The following is a 16593-nucleotide window of genomic DNA, read 5'->3' on the forward strand; positions in this document are numbered from 1 at the left end:
TTAGATTAGACTTCTCACTGAGTCCTTGTTATTAGTCATAAAAATCATAAATATTGTATTATAAAATAGTCTAAAAGAAAGATGCATTTATACAGTATGTAAAATCATTTATGTTTTAAATACTAAGGGTTTTTAATGTATCTGAAATATTTTGAGATTTTTAAGAATAAAAGCTCACTAAGTTATGAGTAGTTGAATTTATTACATATTTGAACATGAACAAAAACACATGAAAAGATTCACCCTCAAATGTAAACATTCTATGTACATTGGACCCTAACAAAAAACTGGTTTTGTTAAAATCAGAGACTTAGGGTTTGGAAAAATACAGACATTTTAAAAATATTACATAGTACATACTTCTTTAGAATTTAGTAACTATCAGAATTTCCACCTGTTTTTCCATATCCACCCTTATCTCTGCCTGTATAACTACAGTCAAACTCTATCCCCACCCCACAGGCAGCAACTACAGCTCTAATCTGTGCTGAATTTAGTCATCCCCCTGGACCTTAATGTCTCCATCATTTGGTACGCCATCATCACTGCTTTTACCAAACAGCAAAAGCCTATCAGAGATGAATCTGGCTAACCTACTCCCATCTATTTTAAGTCACAGGATCCCAATAGGACAGAATACTTGCCCTCCTTTGGACCCCATCTCTAGTTGTCTATCACAACATTAATGCATTTATAACCTTTCTCTCAAGACTATTGCCCACAGCCTCTTACCATAGCTCACCTGATATGGTGTTCAGTCCTCTCTGACTCTAGATTCATATCGAGCAATTGCAAAACCAATGAGGCAGTGTCTCATTAACCTAGGATGTTAAGGTTTAAATTTCATGGACTATTTGATAATGTATCCAGATAGCAAAAAGGAAACACACTATAACATTAATAGAACTAGCAATCATTGCTTCATAGGATCAAAGCTGCCCTCTGATTTGGAGGCTGAATGGAGCTTCAGTTTTATTTGATATTGAGCAACTCAGGAATACATACCTTTCTTTAAAGATGGTACCACAGAAATGTCTCTCCCAGTCTCCTAATTAATACGTGTAAATGTGGTAAAATGCACATTTATCTCAATACCAACCTAATTTTTTTTTTCAACTGAGCATATCTTTGAGTTTAGGTCTGTTCTTGCCTTTGCAGAAACAGGAATCTTTTTTAGCCAAAGAGAGTATCAAGGAACTGGGAAAAAAAACAACAGCAAAATGATTCATTTTCTATAGTCTTTAAGGAAAGAATTCTCCCCTGAGTTTACCTGTGAAAAGCCAATGAATTTCAACTGAATTAAGAGATAAGAATAGAATATAAGATAGTTCTTTTATAAACATAAGAGAGATTCCACTCCACTGTGTGTACACTTCCAGTGAAGTTTTATGCATTCCCTTCTAAATGCTAGCCCTAGGTAAACACAGAATCATAGGTGGACATAGGCCATGTTTAGCCACAGTTCATTAACAGAATAAAGCAGAAAATGGTTAGGTAATTTACAACATAAAGTGTACTGATGATAAAACTACAATAAAGTAACATTAGTGAGGTTTATACTTTTTTACCAGGAAGCTTAGTTGTAAACATTTGCATTAAACTACTGCCCTCTAAAATCTAACTAACCACACAAACAAAAATCATCTTTTGTGACGATAAAATCGTGAAGAATTTGTACTCCATGGCTCCTCATCTTGGTGGTTTTCAGAGTAAGACATGACCTGTGTTAAGTAGCTTCACTGATTTCTCCATCTTGAATAACTGCCAGTTCTGGAACTTCATTCATCCTCAAAACCTCTGCATAAAGCAAATAATCATGTAGGCTTCTGGGAAGTGGCAACTGACAGATAAAACTGTTAGATCGTAGGTGCTCTGGTTTTAGACCGGACCGAATTTCCAAACGACAAAGGTGGGTCAGGGATGGAACAGAGGCTGGAGAAACAAACAAAAAAAGGAAGATAAAAATGTTTGAACCAGAAAGATATAACAGTACATTAAGGTAAATGCCCTTTTTTCCCCCACGTCTGCGTAGTAGAAGAGAAGTGATATGTTACTTAGACTTACTTTTGAAAAAAGATTACTTGGGCCAGGATGACCAAAATAAACTTTATTTATTTATTCTTTTTTACAGCCTTCACCGGGTTCTTCTTCCTCCGATTTCTGGCCACACATTCCAAAGTCAGTACCCAGGGCCATATAAAACTAAATGTTCAAATTCTAAATTTCTGCCAATACCAGTTCAGACTTAAGAAATGGGTGATCTAACTTTAGAAATGATAGAAGCACACAGTAGCAAACGTTACTTCCCTCTTACTCTCACTGCAAATAGTCTCCAGACCTACCACATTCAAGTGAATAAAAACGTAGCTTACATAAGCTTTGCTCTTTTTATCCATGATACAGAATGAAATTTTAAAACTGACAAAAAGAGAAAAGGACCATCTATCAAGTGCCTACTATGCTGTATGCCGATACACATCCTCTTTTTATCTTCATTAACCCTGTGAGGTAGATATTATCATGCTCTCACAGAGATAAGAAAACAGAGGTTTAAAAAGAGGTTTAAGTAACTTTCCAAAGGTCATACATCTAGTACATGGTAGACCAGGATTCAAACTCAAGTGCATATGACCCCAAAATGTGCATGTGTACGTACACATGCTAAAACCACTGCTGCCAAAAGCTAATAACCAATTAAAGGATAACCCACATACACTTGATTAAGAATCGTAAGATACTGGTTTTGCTTTCCAAGACGAAAAGTGTTAACTAAAGAAGTTAATGTCCATGAAAACTAAGGGCAATAAAAACAGCTAGTGGTTTTATGTGAATCAAATCTAATGCCTTTTATTAGTCCAAGAAATCTTTTGTAAATCCCTGTGAAATGTACCAATGATTAACAGGCCAGGACCAGAGCAGCAGAGACAAGCACTATCAAGAGCCCAGCTGATATAAGACCAGCTGGTCTGACTCCAAGTCTAGGGTTCTTTAAACTGTAATAACCCACAGGGCCTGAGACATGCTAATTCTCTAACATCTTCAACATCTTCCAAACCACTGAAGTTAGTCCATCATCTTACATTTTAGTTTCAGCTTATTGGTTTAAGTTTAGTTTAGTTCATTCAGGGTTTGGGAAACTCCTCAATCCACAGTGTTTCAAAATGCCAAATAAGAAAAGCAACAGAGTTATCTGATTTTGTACATAAAACCTGAGTCGAAGAAGAGTATTTCCTTAAACCATGAGTCACATAGACTTCCCACTATAAATAAGACTACAGCATCTACAATATATAGCACATTTACTTTCATTGTTTCCATTTTTATATATTGTTTAAATTTTAACCTTTTCTGTAAACTTAAAGGAAGAATCATCATTCTCCCTTCTAAGATGAGAGAACACAGATAAAGGGAGCACTAGAGAGATTAGCAGGAAACCACATGGAAAGCATGCTCAAACTGCAAACCTCCACAGTTTTCCAAAGGAGTAGTAAGCAGGTTCAATTTCAACAAGTAGGTTGCCCATGTTCAACTAGTACACATAAGGAAGCCCTCTCACCCACTGAGATCAGGAACAATAATTGGTCCTAATGTCACTGGGTATGCACAAATGTAATAAAAGTTTTGGAAATGAGCATAACTGATTCTTGGTAAGCACAAAACTCAGCTGGTAGGGACAAAAGTATGTTGGCATACTGGAAAGTGGCCTATCAGCTGCAAACCCTGAGCATGCCATAGGTATAGTCAAATGGGACTGACAGAGAAAATGACAAGACTAGATTGTATGGATCACAGTGAGATTGGTTACGAGAATTTTTACTCCTGTTCGGTTAGAGTTTAATATGCATCCTGTTAAATTGAAATCTCTTCATTCTGCACATTCTTGTTAATGTAGATACTCACCACACACCCAGAAGGAAGACAAAGGATGGCTGTGTAACCTGGAGGAGAGCTGCTCACTTGGAGCTAAGGAATCCTTAACACTTCTCCAGCTTCACCAACTTGACAGACTACACTGACTTACAACTCCTCAGGCTGACTGGGGAGTGTTCCTCTGGCTGTCCCACAGCCTCCTGCAGTGCAGACAGGCCTTTCCAAAAGGCCATCTGACTATATCACTGCAGCCCTATCTTTTACAGCTAAATAAACCATTTGTTTGTTTATGCTGACACGTGTGTGGAAGCTTAATCATCTGTGATCAAGCCAGACTGGACCAAAACACATTTGTTATGGAAAGCTTAAGTGACTTGCCTGTGTTGACATCATACAGCAACAGAGCTGATACTAGATCCAAATGATTTGACCCCAAGTCTAGGGTTCTCTAAACTGTGATAAGCCCAAAATAATTCTCTAACAACTTCTAAACCACTGAAACTATCGTTAAGTTTTGGGAGATCTTTCCATTTAATAATAAAAAAGGAAAGGGTATAGCTACTTCAGTTACTGGTTCCAATTTCAATTGCACCATTTTGGTTTTCCTCCTGTGAGCAAAGTAAATCGCTGGCCTGATGAACAATTAGAGGTAAGAACTGTATTCATTTGAACTTGAGGGATTCTTTCACCTATGGACTATTAACACAGACAATAATATACCCGTCAGTGCCATCTTAGTTTAATATGCCAGTGAATACTACGGGAACTGTATAATCACATATGCAATATTTCAAAGCACGCAAAATTCCTATGAAAGTTTTAGTGATGCATAGTATTTCCAGATGTGTTGCCACCAGGCTGAGAGAAGATCAAGTCATGCCTTGAATTTATAATATGGAAAAGTCCAGGGGACTTCCCTGGTGGTGCAGTGGTTAAGAATACGCCTGCCAATGCAGGGGACACAGGTTCGAGCCTAGTCCAGGAAGATCCCACATGTCGTGGAGCAACTAAGCCCATGTGCCACAACTCCTGAGCCTGAGCTCTAGAGCCCATGAGCCACAACTACTGAGCCCGCGTGCCACAACTACTGAAGCCCGCGCGCCTAGAGCCTGTGCTCTGCAACAAGAGAAGCCACTGCAATAAGCTCACGCACTGCAAAAGAGTAGCCCCCGCTCGCCACAGCTAGAGAAAGCCCGCACGTGGCAACGAAGACCCAATACAGCCAAAAATAAATAAATAAAATAAATTTTAAAAAATAGATTTAAAGAATCATACATTTAATATATATATGTACAAAATATGGAATAGCCCAGAAGCTGTATGTAAAACATAACTTTCATGAAAACTTGTTAATATCAGATTTTAATTTCTTAAATAAATCTCTCTTTTCCTACATTATGGCACTGATCATAGTCTAGAAAATGATGTCTGAAACCATGCTATACTTTTAAGTCACTTTTCTGACCCAATTAGTTTCAAATTAGTAATGTTAAACCCAGTTATCTCTAGATCTGTTAGATAAGCAACTTTTAACTATTCATTTCTATATATATAAAGTCTTTAATTTTGTTAATTTTGTTGTACATACACAGAACAATCAAAATAGAAGCCCACATGTTCTATGGAATTGTACTAAAATCAAAACAATGATCAGACTAAACTCCACAATTCTTAATTCATTATTCTTGTTAATGCCAAGTTTACTATAGCACAGAACTACATGTACATCATACACACCCATTATCTGTATTTCCTACAACCATTAATCTCTAGCCTGCCCTCATGCCAATATTCAAATGATGTATCTGCCTAGACTTTATTTCTATGGTTCCTCTGCATGGTTTTCTACATCAAATGTATTTATCTGACTTTTGGGCCATCTACCACAATGTGTATTATCATCATTAATATAATGTCTTTATGGTTCCATCCTTTTGTTCCCAGTCCTTCTTAATTTACTTGTACAGTCTCTCTCTTTCCCACTGACTACAACTAAAAACTTGGACAAAATTTAAAAAGCAACAACCTGAGGACTCTGAAGAACAAATAAGAGACAGATTAGGGCAGGAAATCAAAACTTAAAGAATGACCAGTAGAACAGCAATGAATGGAATGAATGGAAAGAGCACCACCCAGTAATAATCCTGGAGTTGGAGTTGATGAGCCATTATTAACTAGTTGTGTGACCTGCAGCAAGTCATTTAAATGCTCTGACTTTCAGTTCCTTTTCTATGAAATGGGAATAATACCTCATCTATAAAATGAACATAACTGACACCCCTCTGCATCAAAAGGTTGTTGATAAGGTTCAAGTTAGAACACACTTGCAAAAGCATTTTATAAACTGTAAAATACCATACAAATCCTAGGCACCATCTAATCTAGTGATCTCCAAATTTTTTTTGACTGCACGCCCAATTAGTGAAAAGTCTTGAGTACATAACCCCAATGTATGGATATTTACGTACATATAAATTATATATGTATACTATTAAATTAACATTATCTACACTAAGTACAAATAAAATACATAAAATTAAAAGAATAAGTTAAAATGAAATAAGGTACATATTTAAAATAATTTCATTTATCTATTAACGGTATAAAACCCTTTTTACTTTTGCTAAATATGTTAACAATAATATTTTAACAAAAGCAAGGTGACTGACTAAGCTTCATTAATTTAATTTGTAGTGACATGGCAAGTCCAAGATTTGGTTCTAGGTCCAATCTACTCATGTAGTTAAAAAAATATCTTACAAAAACCATGTAGATTCAGACGGGAGGAGTACATTGTGGCTTAGCTGAACTAATCAGGACACTAACTTATCCCATCTAGCAATTATGCAAAACTTTTATCAAAATTCAACTGGTAAATTTCTATTTTTCCTGATATCCATCAGTTTACAAGCTAATTAGAAAGTTTCATGTTTTCACATTTTTATTAAATGCATTCAAAATCTATGGAAACTGTTTCCAAGTATTTTAAGTGTGTCAATACCAGAGTTTTTCTAGGTGATGCACATTGTTTTTGGCAAGAAAATCACATAACAATAGAAATATTTCCCAGCATCTGTTTTCAAAATCATCTCCCCGTAGCAAAGTTTCCTTCAGAAAGTAGTTTGCTTTCTCACTCAGTTAAAATATCATTTTTACCTTAAATCAACAGAATTTTAGGAAATATGTACTAGGTTTCATACTATTCATAGCTATTTATTACCAAGAAAAAAAAAAGGTTAAGAAAATTGGAACAGTTTTATTTTTGCAAAAGTACATAATTCATTGTTAAGTTCAAGGGTTCTTTTTTATATTGTCACAAGATAAAGAGCAAACATCTGGATGCATAAACAATAATCATGGTCACTCCCATCTCATCATAAAGTACTACAAAGACAATATATTTTAAAGGTCATGTTTTTATAAAATTATTCACAACAGTATTACTTCATGCAATTCTGGTTTCAACTCCTTTCCTGTATTAGCCTGACTATTAATGATGCAATAAACTCCTTTCATGTGTGATGTTATCTCCATTTCCTCACATTTACAGAAAAGTAAGCCACTCCATTAGCAGTCAGTCTTACATAGCTTTTCCAAAAAAACATTTTTCTATTAAATAAGTCATTACTGTTGCAAATATATCCTTTCTGGTACATATTTCCTTTAGTGGCTCTCAGAAGAGTAACATTATTTATATTTTCTTACTGAAACAGAATCTTAAAAAAACCCTAAGCTGAGACATGTTATAAATATTATATATCTTCTTCCAACTTAGTATACCATATTTCCTACTTGCAAGGTTATATTTTTACTCTTTTAACTCTTTAGCAATGTTTTCTATGCTCCTTTCAACAATCTTTGCTAATAAGAAATGCATTTTACTTTGTCCCCATATTATTTCAGTCTGTTTTACTGTGGCAGCAGGAACATGCATTTCCCCAATGATATGTAACTTTTTGTCTTTTCACTATTGAATAAGCAAATTTAAAAGGAGCTCTAAGCATCTGTCATTATGTTTAGTATACTTTATAAAAATAATGGACTGAGCAACATATGACTTAAATATTGATGAAAAAATCAAAGGGTTTGTCTTTATGTTTTGGATGCTTAGAGTGTCTTGCTGATTATGATATTTTCATTACCTAATATCTCAAGGCACACTACATACTAACATCAAGGCTCACTGTTAACATTAGTAGAGGTGAACCGTATTTTATTTTTTTAAGGTGAACCATATTTTAAATACTTTTCTTGATACTTTTGAACTTCTCGTCAGCTCAGATTGGGTGGTCAGCTTTTTTATCATATGACATGACTATCTGATAAGAATAGGAGTGTAGGGCTTCCCCGGTGGTGCAGTGGTTAAGAATCCGCCTGCCAATGCAGGGGACACGAGTTTGAGCCCTAGTCTGGGAAGATTCCACATGCCGTGGAGCAACTAAGCTCATGCGCCACAACTACTGAGCCTGCGCTCTAGAGCACATGAGACACAACTACTGAGCCCACGTGCCACAACTACTGAAGCCCGTGCACCCTACAGCCCATGCTCTGCAACAAGAGAAGCCACTGCAATGAGAAGCCAGCGCACTGCAACGAAGAGTAGCCCCCGCTCACCACAACTAGAGAAAGCCTGCACGCAGCAATGAAGACCCAACGCAGACAAAAATAAATAAATTAAATTAAAAAAAAAAAAGAATAGGAGTGTAGCTCTATGATTATTTTGTTGGTTCACTTGTATTGGTACCTTTAGTATTATCCACATAACACGTTATTTTCGCAGGAATCTTTTTAAGCCGCTTGACCAGTTTTTGAGAATTGGTTAAGTTAAAACTAGATGATGTAATCACAGGTCCACTGAACAGTCAAACATGAACTACAATTCACTAAGGTACACCACAAGTATGGGTGCCAGGTCACCCACTTTGGGAAGTGCGAACCTAACCCATATGGATGTGTAGGTACAAGGCACTCGGCCATGTGTGCTAAGTGGAAAAAAAAAAAAGATGAAAGCTCAATTCGTACAACTACCTCACTATTAGAGAAAAGATAAAGTGAAAGGGAACAATCAATGATAAGCAATTTCATCTTCCTCTCTCCCACCTTTAGGATGCCTCTCTCTGGAGCCTGGAATACTCGAAAATTAAGTAAAATCATCTAGCCTAAGCATTTTCCTGTGGTAATCAAATAAAAGAACGAATCACGGTCTCAGGATCTCTCAGAAAATAAAAATCCATTCTGCATTTCCCTAACTTGTTTAGGGAATTATAACACAGCAGTCTGAGACAATCAGAAAAAATTAAGTTCAATATTATAAAGTCAATTTTAAGTCCCTCCAATACCTCTCCATAAAGTTCTCAGGAACCCCTATATTCTATCATAAACGAATCTGCCTTCATCTAGAACACTGTCCAGAACACTCTCTTCACTTCTTGTCCTCACAGAAGCCTGATCCTCCCCCCAAAATTACTTCCTTGACCAATTTCTAAGATATAATTTTCTCATTCTTCCACACCTTGTCACACTTATACCATGAAGTCTAAGTGGCAATTTCAGCATTCTCATAGTTCTTCTGCACCACCTTCAGACCCACGTTTTTCTGTCTTTAAATTCCAACATACACCACTTACTATCCTTCCAGAGTGTGCTCTCTCTTACTACCACTACGCCTGATCGTTAATATCATTGAGACCTCGGGTCCCAACTCCTCCTGCCGTCTAGTTTATCAGGTCGCTTTCCTTTCTCATTTCTTATTTGCCGTTCATGGGCCCATCACTGATGCTATTTTATTTTATCATCCTCAATTCTTCTGTACCTGCTCTGACAACCCCCAGATCAATCTAACCATTTTCCTTCTTTCCAATACAGAGAAAGTAAAGCAATGCTAGGGAAAAAATTACCATATAACCATATGAATGAACTATACCACTTCCAACCTCCACTTAGGCCCTCAGTGTCGCTCAGCAAATCTCTTTCACTGGTTCCCAGTTTGCCACAACAAGCATTCTAAATCAAGTCTCTGCTACCAAACTCTCACTTCAGTTTCCTTTTTAGCAAGATTTTACCTCCTACTCCTAAGTAAAAATAGGAGATCTTCTAGGCTCTCTTTCTCTGAGTTTCTAATACTCAAACTATAAACTTATCTACATCCACCCCACCCTCATCTCTCTTATTCTCAAAGGAAGGGGCCTATTTGAGGCTAATCCTCCCTCTGGCTTATCTGAAATCTTATTATATAAACTATTGCTTTTATCTCCATATCTTTAATCTTTTCCTTAAACAAACTGAGACCCTTTAATCTATAAAACATGTTCAAGCCTCTCTCACCTTAAAAAGAAAAAGAAAATTCTGCCATGACCCTGCATCATTCCTTTTTAGCCATTGCACTAGAGAACTGTTTATCTTTCACTCACAGATTCTAAATCAGTATCTGATACATAGTTGACAAGTAATTAAAGAACCCACTTACTAAGGAATTAATGAATATAAACAGCTAGATTTGTAAATGCCCACCTACAGAAATATTTACATGATAGATTCTCTTCACTAAAGACTTCTGCTTATGGTCCACATTTGGAACTAACTAAAATTACAGATGAGTGTTTAAAAGTTCTCAAATGAACAAGCTATCAAAAACTAAAGCTTCTGTCCTAACTGCCTTTCCACCCTAAAATAAATACTTGGGATATGGAAAATAATTTTCTTTTAATTAGGATATAGCTGTCCCAGGGGTCTGCCAGCACACATATCTAATGTACATATATGGGAAGAGTAAAATGGGCTTTCAAATAATATTGGTGAACCAATACCTAAGACACTTTAAAAAATTGTTTTAATTGCTCTAGAGCAATACTTTCTCCTCTCTTAGCTTACCAATAGATTGCTGACAAAATCAAAGCAGTTTTACCAGCAAAATGTCCCAGCAAATGTGGATACAACTCATTGGTACCTAGTTTAGTAAGGATTTCCCCACCACATACACAAACAAAAAATAAAATCCACCACTTGGATTTATAAGAGGCTGTGTGAAGCTAAAATTATAAAATTATAAATGGGCAGATGGAACCTTACTAAAATTTTAAGTTAACTATAAATTTCTCTTAAAAAAAAAAAAAAAAAAAAAAAGCTTGGCTCTTAAATCCAGTGATAAGGGCAGCCTGCAGGACACTGTTAATCAAGGCATGATTCGCTTAAGCCATAACATGGCTAGTATCTGGGAGGTCAAAGTTTCCTCCTACTCTACAAATAGAAGGTCACATGCTCAATTTTTAAAGATGAAAGGTAATTACTAATGGGGTTCTTTTTTTTTTTTTTTTTTTTTTGGCTGCGTTGGGTCTTCGTTGCTGCACGCAGGCATTCTCCAGTTGTGGTGAGCGGGGGCTACTTTGTTGCGGTGCACAGGCTTCTCATTGCGGTGGCTTCTCTTGTTGCAGAGCACAGGACCTAGGCACGCGGGCTTCAGTAGTTGTGGCACACGAGCTCAGTAGTTGTGGCTCACGGGCTCTAGAGCGCAGTCTCAGTAGTTGTGGCGCACAGGCTTAGTTGCTCCGCGGCATGAGGGATCTTCCCGGACCAGGGATCGAACCCATGTCCCCGCATTGGCGGGCAGATTCTTAACCACTGTGCCACCAGGGAGCCCTTTACCTCTGCTTTTAAGATCAACTGTCTCTCTCTCTTCTTTTTTTTTAATTAATTAATTAATTAATTAATTATGGCTGTGTTGGGTCTTAGTTTCTGTGCAAGGGCTTTCTCTAGTTGCGGCAAGTGGGGGCCACTCTTCATCGCGGTGTGCGGGCCTCTCACTATCGCCGCCTCTCTTGTTGTGGAGCACAGGCTCCAGACGCACAGGATCAGCAATTGTGGCTCACGGGCCTAGTCGCTCCGCGGCATGCGGGATCTTCCCAGACCAGGGCTCGAACCTGTGTCCCCTGCATTGGCAGGCAGATTCTCAACCACTGCGCCACCAGGGAAGCCCCAGATCAACTGTCTCTTAAAAATATGTTCTCATCGCAATCTGCAACACAAAATAGCTACACTCTGATACTTCTTAGGTAGTCTAATTTTGAACTCACTGCTCACTACTACTTATTAAAAATTGAGTGGAGTGTTACAATATTTAGAGAGAACTGGTCAAAAGTGCACACAGGTCATCCATCCCTCCAGATATTATAAATCTAGCCCTGGTCAAGTCAGAGCAACAGAGACCTGAGAACCAGAGCCCACTTAAGAACTACTTTTATTGAATTATACCTTGGTATGACAGCAACAGTCCACATTGAAGATTGGTAACATAAAATTCCAAGAAGCCATGGCTACCAAGATGTTGCCTAGGAAACCGTCCATCACAACATCCAAGAATATCTGTACTTGTGAGCAATGAGTTTGTTTTATCTTACGAACTCTGTAACCTAGTGTCAAGAACTAGAGAGCTCAGTCAGAGCCAAGTTTACAGAGTATCCATTGACAAGTTTCAGATTACCATGATAAGCTTTCCCTGACTCCATATTTTTCTTTTGCTTCCACTTTTCAAAAAAAATGTTTATTTATTTTATTTATTTATTTTTTATTTTTGGCTGTGCCAGGTCTTCGTTGTGGCATGCAGGATCTTTTGTTGCAGCGCTCAGGCTCTTCATTGCAGCGTGTGGGCTTCTCTCTAGTTGTGGCATGCAGGTTTTTTCTCTCTCTAGTTGTTGCACACGGGCTCCAGAGCACGTGGGCTCTGTAGTTTGTGACACGAGGGCTCTCTAGTTGAGGCGTATGGGCTCAGTAGTTGTGGCACGTGGGCTTAGTTGCCCTGTGACATGTGGGATCTTAGCTCCCCAACCAGGGATCGAACCCACGTCCCCTGCATTGGAAGGAGGATTCTTTACCACTGGACCACCAGGGAAGTCCCTGCTTTCACTTTTAACTTCTGTTTTACTGTTTTGTGATAATCTATATGTATAAACTGTTTTAAATCCTGTTTAGAACAAAGCAGAGGAACACTGAAATGAACAGATCAAGAGAGTTTCAAGGAGCCATTACAGGATCCTTTGTACAATCCAGATCCACATAATTCTCTGGATAGAATTGTTCATATTTGATCATTAAAGGTTCAGGATGTACTAAAGCCAAGTGCTTTTATCCATAAGAACATAATTAATTACCTAGACTTGATCTTGGTCAGTTGGGCAGGGGCTGACAAATTTTTTGATTAAGAAGTATATTGCTATGTGCGGTTAAACTGATGTTTCTAAGAAGTATATACAGGCACATGATCAAAAAATTGTTAACTGCAACCAGTCAGTCAATTTTACCTGGTATACATTTCCTTTCTAACGCAAAAGAACTTTTGAAGACAAATCTGACTTAATGATCAAAAGATAAGCAGCAAGACTGGTTGTCTTTTTTATTTATAAGCTACCAGGGCAAGTTGCTATTTCCTTAAGGAGGAAAAGGGAGAGGAAAGGAGAATTTTGAGCGAGTATAAGGCATCTCCAAGACTTGAAAAGGGCTTAGGAAAAGAATGGAGAAAATCTTTCCCTTGGGATAGATACTGGTATACCTAAAGGAGCTAGGGAGCTGAAATTACCTAGGGGCTTACAAATAGTGGCAGAGCCACAAGAAGCATCTTTTCCAAAAAATTTAAAGAAATATATTGACAAGGCAGTTTTTAATACCATGATAAGTTACTGGAGAAAGTGAGGTGAAAGCAAGACTGTCATACATGTAGAGAGGTAATCAAAGAATTGTTTTTCTGTACTCACTCCCATTGGTATTAAAACCCTGGCCATGCTTCTGCTTACTAGAAATCCTCAACTCAAAATACAAAAAAGGAGGGGAGAGTATAGATGACTAATACACGGAAAGTGAATGTCCTGAAAATTGAAGAAAAAAGGGGAGCTGGGTACATCAAGACAGCCTTGAACTACAGAAAGGAAGAGAATCACAATCCCATTTGAAACTCAGGCAACTGAGTAGATGGGCGTATCTTTTCTTTCCAGCCTTACTAAAATCTAGCATTGTAATGGCTCCCATTACCTGCAGAAGAGGAACCACTGAAGAATATTCTGAGAGACCAATATAACTAAGAGGAAGAACACAAGTGTTTCCTAAGTAGTTCGCAATAAGAACAGGACTAAAAAGTCTTCCTGGTATAGGAATAAAAGCCTTTGTAACACTGGACAACGCAAGAGTCAAGGTGGATCAGGGTTTCTCAACCTGGGCACTAGTGACATTCGGGCCAGATAATTCTTTGCTGTGGGGGGCTGTCGTGTGCACTGTAGCATATTTAGCAGAACCTCCCTGGCCTCTATCCCCTAGATGGCAATAGCACCCCTACCAATTGTGACAACCAAAATATCCCGTGGGGGGCAAAATCACCCCTGTCGAAACCTCCGCTATGGATGAAACAAGTAACAAAGAGCTGCCAGGGATAACTCACTTTCTTGGTAAATAGCACTCCCAAACCACCTCACATTCTGAACCAGGAAACAGAAGGAACATCAGGATTTGTAGGAAAAATGATAAATTCAAATTCTGGATATGTCAGAATGTGGGACACCAAGTGGAGATGTCCAAAAGTCAGTTGGATACATGGGACTGGAACCAAGAAAAGAGGCCTTGGCAAGAGAAACAGACCAGAAAAGCATTAGCTACATTAATACCTTTGAAAAAGGCTTTTGTCAGCCAAAATAAAATCCTCTTAAGAGATGATGATTATTACCCTACACAAGCTCTACCTAGTGCCTAATTAAACAAGAAGCCCTTGATGGATTTAGTCTACTGCAGGATAATGCACTCATGCACAGTTCTTACCTTCATCTGGACAAACTTGCCATATGTTAGAGTCTTCAAAGTAAACTCTCACATACCTTTACTAATTGATAGGTTGCAATAATCTTCCCATTTGGCATATGCGCCTTCTTTTTGACTTTTTGTTTCCAAATCCATTGTCCCATATTCTATCAATTAAGAAATAGATACTTCCTCTCTGCCACTGCACATACATAATAAGCAAAAGCAGATGCAATTCTCACATGCATGTGAGTTTTCTAACATTATCATTAAAGAAATTCTGCTCTGGAAGGCTCAGAGACTCCAAACAGATTATACTTCTTCTTCAACAAGAAACCTCACTGACAGTTTGAATACACCTCAGTTCAAGAGCATATTTTCCTGAATGTCTTTTTTTGATTGAGAATATTTACTTAAATGTAATCTTCCAAGAAATTAGAAGACATTTGTACATATGTGTAAGTTCACTTGTTAAAAACCTATTCAACATGTTTTATGAAGAGTCACATCTCATGTAAAAATAGCAGTGAAGAAATAATTTTCCTAACTTAAGACATAATCTGGTTAACAAAATAGATTAAAATAAATCTGAATAAGTAAATAGAAACAATGTGCATATATTAAGTTTAGTTTAATCTGATTTCCTTGTGTAAAATCTTCTACTGTACCCTCTTTATTTATTTTTTTAACTAGCTTAAAAACTTTTTTTTAAAGTGTGGGTAAGCTGATAATTTGTTTTAAAATAGTAATTTAAAGTATCAATCAATTCGCAGAATTTCCACCCAGCTCACCTCCATAGTTATATCTTACCAACCCACTGGCATACATTCAGTAAGAAAAGGTAATGATAAAGAATAGTGATACTTCCTTTTAGAGATGATAAATACTATAGAGAACACAAATCAACACACACTCCAAAGAGGAAAATTCATTTAGCATTTTTCTAACCACAAATTAAATATTCACTAACAAGATTTTTAGGACTCAATTTTGTTTGCGTAACCCTTACTAAAAATAAAAGGATATCATTAAAATATCAGTAAACACCTGCTATTCTTTATATGCTCCTTAGGCTAAACTTATAAAACCAGATATGATTTTCGTTGAAGGAAATTACTATGACCTCCCTCACAGTCCCATCCTTTCCCCACATAAAGAAAATGCAGGGGACTTCCCTGGTGGCGCAGTGGTTAAGAATCCGCCTGCCAATGCAGGGGACACGGGTTCGAGCCCTGGTCTGGGAAGGTCCCACATGCTGCAGAGCAACTAAGCCCGTGTGCCACAACTATTGAGCCCGTGTGCCACAACTACTGAAGCCCGAGTGCCTAGAGCCCATGCTCTGCAACAAGAGAAGCCACCACGATGAGAAGCCCACACACTACAGTGAAGAGTAGCCCCTGCTCACCGCAACTAGAGAAAGCCCGTGCGTAGCAAAGAAGACCCAACGCAGCCAAAAATAAATAAATAAATTTTTAAAGAAAGAAAATGCAAATGATGCCCAATTTAATATAAGTTCTCCAATGACTCTTATCACTTAAAATTACAACATAGCTAAGGAAGGAAGAAAAGAAAAGGTAGTGAAGTGTATTTGAAAATTGTGCTTTCTTACCAATATGTTGCTGTAGAGCCCAAGAGGAGTTTGAGGCACGAGCAGAGAGCATCTTTTCAACAGCTGGAGGAAGCCTCCTCCAATTAGTAAACTCCAAAGTGAAGATAAGGATGTCATCGCTGATTGAGTCAATCCTATATTGGCAAGATATTAACACAAAATTAGACACAAAATACACCAAGGTTCACCCTGAAAACAAACACCACATACCTATTCTTACAACATCTTGATATGGAAGGCAGACAGAGAACTGCAGCATAGAAAATATTCATGAAACTAGAGGCAAGTTCAGTGGATATGAAAGATCAGCTACAGTTGCCACAGGAAACTCAAGTGACTGT

At 37.6% G+C, this 16593-nt stretch overlaps 1 protein-coding gene across 2 annotated transcripts in view; it reads right to left on the reverse strand.

The window, feature by feature from the left end:
* Window positions 1–219: 219 nt before the first annotated feature.
* The window catches only part of ASB3 (ankyrin repeat and SOCS box containing 3), a 92085-nt gene continuing 75711 nt past the window's right edge, over window positions 220–16593 (reverse strand). For both annotated transcript variants that reach the window (XM_068564844.1, XM_068564845.1), the window contains exons 9-10: window positions 16253–16386; window positions 220–1932 (exon numbers count right to left, since the gene is read on the reverse strand). In XM_068564844.1, the coding sequence (XP_068420945.1) occupies window positions 1727–1932; window positions 16253–16386 (340 nt within the window). In that variant the 3' untranslated portion in view covers window positions 220–1726. The remainder of the gene's footprint in view (window positions 1933–16252; window positions 16387–16593) is intronic.

This window comes from Eschrichtius robustus, chromosome 15 (assembly GCF_028021215.1).
Source record: "Eschrichtius robustus isolate mEscRob2 chromosome 15, mEscRob2.pri, whole genome shotgun sequence".
NCBI lineage: Eukaryota > Metazoa > Chordata > Mammalia > Artiodactyla > Eschrichtiidae > Eschrichtius > Eschrichtius robustus.